We start from the raw sequence: 12,743 nt of genomic DNA, 5'->3' as shown, positions 1-12,743 counted from the left end.
GAGACCTGTCCTCGACTGTTCATTTTTCTTCTACTTTGAAACTTTCCTCTTTTCCTGCCTCAGTCTCGGGCTAAGAACAAAATGACTCAAAGCATGTTTTTTAATGCCTGTGTATGTTTTAAGTTTGTTTGCAGAGAGTTTTTTTATATGACCAATGCGGCAGTGTCGCCACATCAGCAAAAAAAAAAAAAAAAAAAACACGTCCCTCGGTCAGTGTCTGCAGAACGTTGTCTGTATGATGTATTTGCAATCAGCAATGTGATCGCAGCAGTCATCAGCTAGTGCTTCACTTTTTACATCCGTTGCTTTCATTTGGCCGCAGCAACCTTCACCTACTTAGCTTTCTTTTTTTTTTTTTCGGACGCATTCACCCCGGAGGAAGGGTACGCTTATCTCTATTCGCCCCGAAGACAAAAGAAAAACCTAGCCCCGTCCAGTTCGAGAACAACCGACGACACAACATGAACACAACGGGGGGAAGGGGAGGGGAGCGCGTCTTTGTTTGTTTGCCCTGCCACTTTCTTGATGTGGGACTCTACAGCATCAAGAAAGTAGCAGGGGGGCAAGAAAGCAGACGCGCCGGTGCAGACGTCTCATAAGAAAAAAAAAAAAGATTTTTTTTTTTATTATGGTCTACACTCTATTTCATCTCATGATGGACCGAAGCGAACGCTATGGGCCATCTCGTCCAATCGAGCGCTGCGGATATATCACGTAGATACGTGTCCCGCGTGTCGCTTTGCCCTCCTGAAGGTCACGTGGTACTCCCACTGCAGCCGATTGGCTTAGAGGACTCTTAGCGTCCCCCGCGCTCCATCGTAAGGTGGAACGGAGTGTAGATCTCGGCAGTCGAGTTCAGTTTTTTTTTCGTTCGGGTGAGGGCGTTTGCGGGGAGGGCAGCACTTCCTCCTTGTCTTCTCCGGGCGGTGCACTCTCCCCCCCTCCGCCCTTCGAGACGTACCCCCCCGTGCTGAAGAAGGGCGACCTCGATTTTGGGAGCCCAGTCGACGGTTCGACGGTCCCGGGATGCGAACGTGTCTGCTGGGGTTCTTGGTCACGGCGGCGCTGGCCGCCGCTCAACAAGTCGCCGAGTCATCGTCGTCACCGCTCTCAGCCGCAACGGACACCGGACGGCAGCAGGATAGAGCTCAGGTAACGGTGAAGCTTCGTTTTTGTTTTTTTCACTTTTGCGAGAAATTTTGATTTTCACTATTATGCTAAAAAACGTAACGCGGCATTGTGGAAACATCCATAGAAACCCTGAGACGTAAAAATGATATTCATAATAAAAAAAGAAACAAAAAAAAAGAAAAAACACTGACAGAACAAAGTCTTGTTGAGGCTTCGTTGTTTGTTCTGTCCGTTTCTTTATTGTTCCTACGTCTGAGGGTAACTATGGATGCCATTCACCAGCTCGCCTGCCTTGTGGAAAATTCTACATTCTGGAAAGTTCAGAAGGAGAGCACACAAACACTTTGAGACCATATAGGTTCTAACTTACTCACTCATACGAACAACGTTTTTGTTAAATATTACTTGTTCGTTTTAAAGTTTCCTGCAACATACCTTTATTTTACGGGCATTTATTGTCGCGCGGGTGACTTTAACGTTGCTAAAGTTTTGGTGCATGAGGTTAATAGCTGAGGGCAACATAGTTGAACCTTACAGGAATGCCAAAATTGTTGAACTAGTTGCAGGATTCATCAAGAAAATTGTGTTTGTGTGTATGTCTGTACAGCCTGAAGTTTGTCTAACACGACGGGCGACTTTTCCCTCAGCTGTAGATGAGATATTTATCCAGTGCAGTACAACCGCTAGCCTGGAGTCTTTTACTTGCACCACGCAGTAGTGATACAAGACCGCACGCCGGTACGATGGTTGAGAACATAGGCGCACGTGATCTCGGCTTGCCCTTTCTATGCATTATTCGAAGTGCATCAAACCACAAGATGCCACGTACAGGCAAGAGTGCGATGATAAGCAAAATATAATGGTGGTGCCCGTCTTGGCGTTAAGGGCTATGTCATAGGCATATTAGCGGTGACACAAGGCACTGCATTGCTTGCAAATATTAATGTGCGGTAGATTTGGTTTTTAGTTATTAAAAACAACCCTGAGTTAATATGATATCTTCAAATATAAATGGCGCGAATTGCTCGCGAAGCTTTCCACCTACCGGACGGCAGTCTAAACCCGCTGACCAACTGGTAACCTAATTGACTCGACCTTTTTTTTTTTTCACAAGCCCAGCCGAGAGTTTTTGCTCAGGTGCAGCGGAGGTGGTTGTAACCAAACCTGCTTATAATAGCCTGTTTCATATCTGACGGCACTCTCAACATCACTGATTTCATGCGTTGAAGAAAAGTTTATATGTCAGACTGACCTTTTGTTCTATATATTGTTTACCCGGTTTGAACTGCAACTTTCTGGAACGCCTAGCCGCAAGAATATTAACACGCAATGTGCCAAACGTAAGCTGAAACAAGGCATGGCGTTATTGAAGTTGCAGCTTGTTTTGGTAAGTTATGGCAGTGTTGAAGGTTCTCGCAGTAAAAGAAAAAAAACATGTAAAAACACATTACCAGCACTCTTTCTGCACTTCGAAATCCTGATAAAACTCGTCACTGGAAACCAACAGAAGTCTTCACACAATGTAAAGGACTGTCACGCCTATGATAGCATTTTTCTGTTCGCCGAAGAAGGTCGTTGCTTTTTTTTTTTTTTTTATCGTAAACATTAAGCACGTCCCGCACGTTTCTAACTGAACAAGTAACTGGGTACCCATAGGGAAGCGTTGCTAGTTTTCTAGAGGAAGCGACCGAGGCGGACTTTGTTCATTGATTATTTTTTGCGATATCGCTAATCGTTACGTTTCCTCGTTTGTACGCCCCCCAAATTCGCGTACACGAATAAGCGCGCCTAATGGGGCGGGCAATCGAACGTGCATCTTCATGCCACACAAGTTTCCCCCAAATTAGCAGAATTTTAAGGGTCTAATTGTATTCCGTCTGTTTTTGACCGCATTCGGCGTGCGATTTGCCAGGGAAGCAGAACATAAAGGGTACCCGACGTTTCATCGAAACGCTTGACGCCGTTTTATTGAATTTCGCTTCACGAGCATTAGTGTTTTATAAATATCGTACTCGATCTTCTGAGCTTTTTTTAAACTGCTGTTAAATCACCAGAAATAGGATTACTACCTTGGCATCTTTTCAGTTGAAGTTTTTGTTAGTGAATTATAGGACGTAACAAAACTTGACACGGTACGCGACTTACTGTTTTCAGGTAAGATAGCCGGCTGTTCTCTACCACAGGCTTTGTTCCCTCCTAATTTCCCTTTTTCCACGCATGACAGGTACCTCCGGTATAGATATTCCTCGCTGTGCATTATTGTTTTCTATTTACCTGTTTACTTGTGTTTTCTTTATATCCTCGGAGAATAACCCTACCGAAAAATCCGGTATAACTTTTCGCTATCCGGATTATGGAACCGGAAATCTATCTGGATTCTATCTGGACTCTATCTGGAATTTAGGTTTTCAGAAATTATTCCTTTGTTCTCAATCTGGATTTCGGGTTTCCAGTAACAAATTTCCGGTTCCATATTCCGGATAGGGAAAGTTATACCGGATTTTTCGGTAGGGAACCCTCCTTTCCAGGAGCATCAGTTGAAATGCGGGCAGGTCCATGGCATTTTCGATTACTATAAAAATGAACAGAGAGAGCAGACGTGCCTTTTTTAATGTTTCGTGCAAAATGGACACAGGTAATTGCCTCAAGGACGGCTTCATGCTTTACGAGATATATGTTTCTTCAAGGCCGAGGATACACCGTTACTATATATAAAAGAATAAAAATGGAAGACCTAGCGGAGAAAACGAAGTGTCTTGGTATTAGTACTCCATTTTTTACGAAGTGACAGTTTATAAAATATGATTCTTATAACACTGTTATTCTTCCGGTGCCAAGGGAAAGCTGTTACCTAGTTCAAAAGTTCATACTGCTCAACTTGGCGGCTGAAATGTCCGGGCCCTCAAAACGGGGCGTATTAGTAATGATGAAAGGCCACGGAAGTTGTTACGAATATTTTCAAGGACACAGAGATCGCGCATGTGGACGAAGGAAAAAGAAATTGGACGCATCTCTTATCCGAGTATGAGCATTGGGAGCCAGTGTTACGTAAAACCATATTCTCTGCATGCGACCTCTCCCAAGAAAGAGGATTTGATGAGATATTCACTGGTGGCACTTAAAATCACGGGAGAAAATAATAATTATAAAAAAAAAAAAGCTTTGCTCCTCCTTATGAAATTACGAGGCATTCGTAAGACTTCATCTTATTAACTATAGAATTAAAACATCAGCTTTGCTATTCTGCCTCATCATATTCCATTATCAGCTTTTCGCACATATGAAAGTAGCTAAACTTGGAAATAGGTGGATTTAAATTGATTTTGGGGTGCTTTTTTGGTTGCCATGTATTACCGGATACATACGCGAGCTAGCCCTTGTCGCTCTAAAGGCGCATGTGTAGGCCACATTTGAATTGCTCCGAATCCATCCCATTGGAAATTCTCAAAGTTCTATAGGTTGTTTTCAGATGACGTCAATCCGCAATTTTCTTGTTAGATGTCAACGTAATGAAACTTGTAAGCTTTTGTGCACTACCAATTTGAAAGCGAAGTGAATCTACGAGTGCTTGCCTTCTGCACGCACCGGACTGCTCATAAGAACAAAATGGTGGACGAAATGAAGTCGGTGAAAACGCCCTATTCTAGAGGCCTTATTAAAAGTTGTGCGCACATTTTTTTTTTAATCTCATCCGTAGCGCGACAGGCCTATATTAAGTATTGTTCGAAAATGTAGGATGATGCCATGTGCATCCTCTAAACGTTTTCTTATATTTTTTTGTGTGTGTTTTGTAATGTGGGATAAGTCTTTGACCTACTGTTTTCACCTTGACCGATGCGTAGGGTTCCGTGTTTTCGGATAAATCTGAAAAAACACCCGTCGGTAAAATTTTGTCAATTCGGATTTAACCGATCGACTCCGAATTGTTATGTGCCAATGTCACTCTTTCTCTCTCCCCCCCCCCCCCAAAAAAAAAAAAAAAAAAGAAAGAAGGAAAATACGCTGCTTTTTTACAATTTGAGCAGGGCAGTGTCAATGGTCCTGGGAAAATGCCACCATAATGTCCTTCAAATCTCGGAATGTTGTCAAAAGTGGTCTTACCGCCTGTCTTATCAAAGTTGATCCAGGGCATTCGGGTCACGACAAAGGCCACTTTTTTTGGGCCATGCGATTTGCTATTTAGAGAAAGGAGAGGGTATGTTTTTCTAGCGCTGAAAGCTTAGGACCATACTGCATTCTTACCCACTCCACCTCGCGCTGCCGCGGGCCAGATTGATGGAATAGGATGGGATGACTGCGAGCTTCCTAGCGACTACTTCCGGGAGTTTATCGATTTTAAGACATCGAGGTTGATACAACGCGTTTTATTTTTTATCTGGCATACGTTTAAATCCTGTTAATATTTATATATTTATTTTGGATAGGAAACACTGCGGAATTAAACTCCGAATTTCGAAGAATTCGGAATCGAACAAATATAAACTCCGAATCTTCGGCAAAAAATAAACTCCAAAAAACAACCTCCGAATTTGGCAAAAAATAAGCTCCGAACGCACGGAACCCTACCGATGCGTCAAAAAGCGGCGGGCGTGGTTGTCGCTTCGGCGAAAACAGATAAGCGAAATAGTTGCAGCCGACTGAGTGATTACTGACACCAACGCCGATGACGCTGTAGATCAGTGTCAAGGTTTTTGGTCCAGATTACTGGTCATCCGCGACAAGCCCCAATAAGTATTCTAGCACTCGGGGGACTGGAGGCTTTCTTATTGACAGAGCGTTCCTAAAGTGACTACTAATATTAGCGTTACCAAACTGCAGACGTACCCGAAGTCGATTTTCCGGAAAATTAATATTTGAACGGTGGAAAGCGCAATTCAGAATACGTTCTGGCGGCATAAGCATTTTCTTGCTGGGGAAATATTTGCGTCTTCTGTTTCTTTTTTGTAATGAAAAGTAGTTAGTTAACTACGTTTGTGTGTTGAAGCGATTTTTCAATAAGTGCACACGCGAAAATACCTTTGGTGATTATGCTTAGTGGTTCAAGGGCAGATTTTTTCAACAAAACGTGCACTGCGATGCCAGCCATTCGCGTATCTTAACGATTCCACTGTTAAATTGGGCAGCTACATTAATGTCCTTTTCTTTTTGTGTGATTTTTATGTCGCTTAAAACGTACAGCGCAAACACACGAGATAGAAGGGAGAAGACAGAATCACTGATGCTCATCGATCGTGTGTCTTCTCTCTTCTTTTCCGTTTTTTTGCGCTGTACGTTTTAATCATCGCGCCTTACCAACACGCCCGAGCATCCATTTTAGGTTGCATACTAAAAAAAAAAAAAAAAGGAATGCACTGTCTGCATTCTTTCTGTTCTTTATACACGTGAGTTTGTAATCATAACTTCCGGTCTCGGCGTTTTAGCCAGCTCTCGTTTCCTTATTCTTATTTCCGGTAATAACAACATTTACTTCCGGTAAGATTGCAGCACGCGCACGCACAAGGGGGTTGCTCGGGAACCGGAACTGAGGGTCATAAGCAATAGAAGCATTCACGTCTGCATTAAATAACTGAAACCGAAAACGAATAAAGACCGCGTAATATTCATTTTCTGACTTGGCTACCATGTACCTGGCCATTTCGGCTCTCCGATTTTTGTTTACGCTCCTGGAACGCAATTGCGGAAGTGAATGACTTAGCGTGGCAATTTTAAATCGGTAAGCCGTCGCTAAATCGTTTAGGACAATATAGAGAACAACGAAATATTTCCTGTCGGCAAATTACGGGCTTCCTTGATTCGGGGTGGACTTCATTTGTTGCAAGAACATTTTATTTCTGTTCAAACATTTGAGGACGGTTTGTTTTTCTAGATTATAGGTAAGAAGTGGACTTGTGTATTTCATTATTAAAGTTGTACATAGTAAAGAAAATTCCGTGCATCATTCTTGCAACAAAACACCAGAGAAGTCAAGTATTTTTTTTTCAGTATTTTAAACCGAGTACTTGCAGTAGTACAGACAAGTCTATCGAGTTCTGTAATACAATACGTATTATCTCACTTTTATAGCGCGTTTTAAGTATAAGCGTTTTGCCCACGCATACGATCCTATTACACTGAATAGGAGCACATACTCATTATCTCAGTGCATTTGCTAGACCATTTTTTTTTTACAAAATGTTTTTTTAAATTTGTATCAGAAATATTTGGATTTTGACGCATCCTGCGGGAAAGATGGTGCGCAGAAGTATTTGTTTTCCCCGCATGATATTCTATCGTCGGTTGACGAAAAGTCAGGATTCCACGTGGTCGATCCGTTTTCCTGGAGATCCCGTCCGAGCGTGTACATGCTTTATAGGATTCAGAAATAGCACTTTCACCCTTAGTAGACGAGTACAAGTACCTCAAAACTGGGTGGTTTTTCGTCTGATCTACTTTTACAGCGATCGCGCTTTCGTTATCCGTTACTACGTAATTAGCGGTGTTAGCCGAGGGAGATTCCCTAAAACTATAGTTGCACCGCTCGTGCATCATTCGCTGCACACATAATGACAGAATTATGTGCAGTCACGCCTCAAGCACATTACAAGGCTTCATACATATGCATCATTGGAACGTGTTTTGCAGTCCGCTTTTTTTGTGGGCAACTTAGCTGGACACTCATACAAGAAAGGAACACGCCTCAGACAGTAGTGAGTTTTAGGGAACCGTCTTTGCGCACCCTATGCGGTACAATGGGCTCTACAGTACGGACTGGGCATGCGCTAGCACAGAACACTCGCCTATGTGCAGTTCGTACCGGAGGGCTAGTCGTACAGTATTGGATGTGCAAGAACGGTTCCCTAAAACTTTGCGGTCTGCAGACTGTCTTATGACTAATGCGTAAACAATATGTGACCGCGGTTTTATGGCTCCCCTGACACAGCCTGCGTCACGCTAACCATAAACAAACGATTTCACCGAAACAACACGGGGATATCGTATATACAGCGGCGGAAACGATGTAACATCTCACAGCAACTGAGACATTGTAAGACAATGCTTTCCCCTTTCCTTGTAGATTTCGCACCTTAAAAAGAAACTAACGTGTCAATGGATGATTTGTCTCTGGGAGCCGATGATAGACGATTGAAGCGAAAAACAAGGAAAAATAACAACACTGTTGGGGTGCAGAACGACGACAGACAGGCACTCGGAGATTTCGAAATTCTTTTGCGTCACGGTCTGGCACGCATTCTTGAGAGCTGCAGCTTTCCTGGAGACACAGGGCGTTCCAGATTGCATTATTCTGTAATCTGCATAGCGACTGCACGGACGATCTGCGACAGCGCTCGTGGTTCAAGGCTTTCGCCAAGGTATAGGTTGGAACGATCTGCCAGCCACGTCAGACGCATCTTCGATGTAGACTCGTCTGAGATTTCGGAACCATTTTCGACTTTCGATGGACCGCAGCGGATGCCTATACAAGCCATCCCAGCCAGGGCCAGCGCTGTAAATACGTCACGTGACGTCCGTTTGTGCGTCGCTCTTCTCCTTTCCAAAGCCACGTGACACTTACTCGGCATTGGATTGGCTTCGATGGCTCGTAGGGTCCTCCACGGCCCATAGCAAGGGGAAACAGTGTAGACGTACGACTTTCTTTTACATAAAAAAAACACAACGTTCAGGAGCGTGTTCGAACGTTACAACAAAACGTAGAGCAACGTGCTGATTCTGTAGGCGCATTGGGTGTGAGTTTTCTAGTGTTGCAGGTTAAGGTCTGACCGACAGCGACGTCGAGACGACGATGTCGCTCAGGCCGACCAGAGCTGAAAATATTCTGGATAGTTCAGGAAACGCATAATCTAAATGCACGACGTCATACATCAACGGAGAACAATTAAACAAACCAGTAAATAAGCCTTTTCTTTTTTTTTAACCAAGAATGGCTTGTTGATCGTGTCCTCATAAGCGCGGTCAACCCAGGATTTGATGGAGTGAATCAAACAACGCTAAAAGTGCATTGTCATGGCTTGCGTAGATTTTTGTACGTTCGCTGCAGCTGGCTAAGCCAAGCGCGCGCCACAAAAAAGTGCAGGATCAGGGCGCATTCACTGTACGTGATTCCAAAACGGACGTGTCTCTTTGCGGCCTGCTCCCGTCGAGCTTCGGCGTGTTTGCCGCTTGCGGTCGGGGAGCCACGTACGATGACGTCACGGGCAGGCCTTGTCTTCTGGGTGGTACTGCCTGTAGACAGGGTGCGATGACCGAGTGGCTGCCCTTCAAAACGAGGCGCGTCCTTCCCCGCCACCAGTGTGTCAAGGTTGAGCCGATCTTCCGGTGGCTGCCCTTGCGCGCCTGGACTCGACGAGCGCACGAGGAAGATCGGGCTTAATCCCTGCGTATATTTTGGGCGTACGCGCGAGCACGCGCAAATGCGTATGCGAGGTGCGTATGGGCGTCTTTTGAAAAACTGGTTGGTCAAATGCGCTCAAAAAGAAAAAAAAAGTACGGCAATGCGGCGGGAGGAAAAACTCGCGCTGCAGACTCGGGCGAAATCAAATTAAAGTTTTACGTCATGAAGGCGCATTGCACTGCCGTTCGTCTGTGCACTAACTACCGCGTGATGCGTATTTAAAGCCTCGTGCTACTAGTGGTACTGCGCTGGCCAAATCGTGCTTCGGCGGAACCACCCGATGTCATTTTTGCAGCGGATAAAGTGCCGCTGAATATTTATTTTATTTTGACATTGGTTGAAGTAGTTACGAAGTAATTGCGTATTTGTTTCTTTTCGTCGGAGAGGGAAAATGGAAAATATTTATCTACGTATGCTAGATTTCCAAAACGTTAAGCAGTGCAAATTTCGCGATTGCCTAAACGCGCGAAGCTGCGCATTGCTAAACAAAACGTCCTTGAGGCAGTTCAAATATGCTATACGAGTTCTGAAAAACTTGTTCGATAATCTCTTCTATGCGTTTCAAAAACTCAATGACGGTTACGACGATGCTTACTTAGCTACGAATTCGCATGTTGTGCTTCTACTGCCGTTGGCGCACTGTTCGGTATATATCCAAGACTGCTTGGAGGGTCAGAAAATGACGTGAAAATCAAGGACACCATCGGACTTGCCAGCCCATACTACTTCTTTTTCTGAGCACTTAGTTCTTTATTTGTGCTTCCCCGATGCTATTCCGCCCTGGTATCTTCAGCACAGGTAGCAACAAAACAAACGGGACTTCACCTGCATGATTGCATACCGCTGTACAACATAATGGAAGTGTAAATTTTGCGTAACTCAAATTGCACTAAAGGCTCACACAGACGTTTGCGTTAGAATGTGAACCACTGCTTTACATTCGCGTATTACTGCTTATGACGAAATGGTTGCTATGGAATCCAAGGTTTACACAAAGCGTCGCAGTTGTTGTAGCGCGGTGGCTTCCGACAGGTGACACAATACGTGTTGGTGCGATCGACGTTTTTACGTTTATAAAACAGTTGAACGTTCGCGCATTGTGACACATAATTTCAAAAGCCTCGGCGCTCGAAATGTGACCCTCTTTGGTATCTAAATATTTCCTCCTTCGACGCTTCCTTTGTAACGGTTGTTCTGTCCGCCATTTCCTGTCCCTCTTACTCTGGCGGGGGTCAACGCTCCTTTATGACCAGGAAGCGGTGATGACGTTGATCTTACGCAACGACTTCCATGTCCAACGACCACCTGGACAAAGATCCAAGCAGAGCAAAGGACTCCGCAACTTTTATCATCACTCTCCCCCTTCAAGTTTGGCGCGTGACTTTTGCTCTCTTTGGTTTCTTCCTTTTATAACCCATTCTAACTCAGGTCTTTTTCTTTTTTGTTTTGAGCCTCCTTGCAGCAGCAACAGTGCCGACCCTAAAACGTTTTTTTTTTTCCTTTTTTTGCAAAGAGAGAAGCGCGTTCAGAGATGCAGGTCACTGGGTCTCCTGCGCCCCAGGAAAAATAAGTATCGGCTCTTCTTTCGGGCAAGACGCCGTCGAACGCCGACTGCGTTGAGAAAGTTGACATGCTGGGGGGGCCCAGGGAGGAAACAAACTGATCCGTTTTTATATCTACTCTTGCTTTCTGCCTTTTGGGAAATGGTTTCCAAGAAGGAAAACCGACCTGCATGCTGTCTCTTTCTAACGTTTTCCTTCGATGGCAGCGCAGAGCCTCGGTTTTTTTCTTGCTACGTGAATAGAGAAAAGCACTAGGCTCAGGGTGCTCTGGTATTACCAGCTAGACTCGGAAGAGGTTTTAAACTACCCATATAACTTTGCAGCCACAAGTTTGCAAGGATACGAGTTCGCAGAGCTTAAATGGACACCGCGCGACAGTCTTCAGCGCGAACACGACATCGAGTTGGTATTATCGGGCATCGAACCTTACTGCTTAGGTTAGTAGCCCTAGTGAGATTTTAAGAAAAAAAACAAAGAAAGTCAGTGGTCGCTCGTTCGCGTTATGTCAGCGTCGCGCGGTGTTTCATTCATGAGTCATATCACTGGACATGCGTGTCTCTGAATTCAGCGCTTCCTGCCCCTTGGCGACGAGATATTTCTGTATATCCCCTTTATGGTTACTATATGTGACGTCACGATCGGCATTATCGATTGCCACAGTTTCGATGGTGTGCGTAAAAGTCACGTTGGAAGCGCTGGAAGCTTGAAGCCATCGCGTTCTTAAACACGCCATCAAATTTCATTCATTCATTTATTTGGAGTAACCCACGAACAGCAAGGCACCTTTTTAGTGGTGCACTTTCCAGACTAGTAACAGCAGAACAGAAATATGAATAGGAGAGAAACTTTAGAACAACACAATATAATGAACGGAACATTTAAATCTACGCGCGGTGATCAAAAATATCAAGGCTACTATCCGCAGCAATCTGGTCGCAATGGTTCTACGTTTATTGTAGCCGTGGGTTCTGTTTTATGCAAATCAGAGGGATAAAGCATTGAATGCGAACTGCAAGAACTTTGAGGGACGCGTGAATAAATTAGGTAATACAGACGACTTAATTATTTCATTTAATATCATGTGCAGAAACTTCAAATCATGTCTTATTCTTCTGTTATGCAATGTATCCAGTTTCGTCTTAACTGTCGTAACAGTCTACATTGCTCTTGACGTGAGCGACCGAAAGCGTCGCTGTTGTCGGCCTTCCGCAATTGACCGAATGCTGACTATGACGTCACCAAAGAATCTCTCATTGATGGAAATTCAAGAGAAGACGCTGTTGCCAGTGTTGCCTTCAGAGCGCAGTTATTTCAAGCTTCCACCATGCTCTTTACAAACAACAGCGAACTTGTTGTTCGAAAGGTAATGACGTAGCGCGAAGGAACTATAGGAAGGCGCCACCAAAACTTCTCGCCGCTAATAGCTGCAATTTTTACCTTTTTTCTTTGTTAAAAAAAGGCCCCTTTCCCGTGAGCGAGGGGGGAAATGGGTTTCATACACTACGAGTTGTTCTACTACTCGTATCGCTTTCCAAACAAGGCTGCAGGGGGTTGGATGCGGAGCAAGGCATTTGATCACCTGTCTCTCTCAGTGACAAGTTGCAAAACGAGAATAACTTAGTCGAATGGATTTTATGCCACGTCGCACCAGGCGGCATGCA

The 12,743-nt window shown here is 44.4% G+C and overlaps 1 protein-coding gene across 1 annotated transcript in view; it reads left to right on the top strand.

Moving 5' to 3' along the window:
- The first annotated feature begins 958 nt into the window (after window positions 1-958).
- The window catches only part of LOC8039391 (nose resistant to fluoxetine protein 6), a 62,700-nt gene continuing 50,915 nt past the window's right edge, over window positions 959-12,743 (top strand). Inside the window, exon 1 of the mRNA XM_029976986.4 lies at window positions 959-1,152. Within this exon, the coding sequence (XP_029832846.2) occupies window positions 1,027-1,152 (126 nt within the window). The 5' untranslated portion in view covers window positions 959-1,026. The remainder of the gene's footprint in view (window positions 1,153-12,743) is intronic.

Source organism: Ixodes scapularis, unplaced genomic scaffold (assembly GCF_016920785.2).
Source record: "Ixodes scapularis isolate PalLabHiFi unplaced genomic scaffold, ASM1692078v2 PGA_scaffold3__209_contigs__length_174095766, whole genome shotgun sequence".
NCBI lineage: Eukaryota > Metazoa > Arthropoda > Arachnida > Ixodida > Ixodidae > Ixodes > Ixodes scapularis.
Note: the sequence above shows the minus strand (reverse complement) of the source record. Positions and strands in the feature narration are given on the sequence as shown.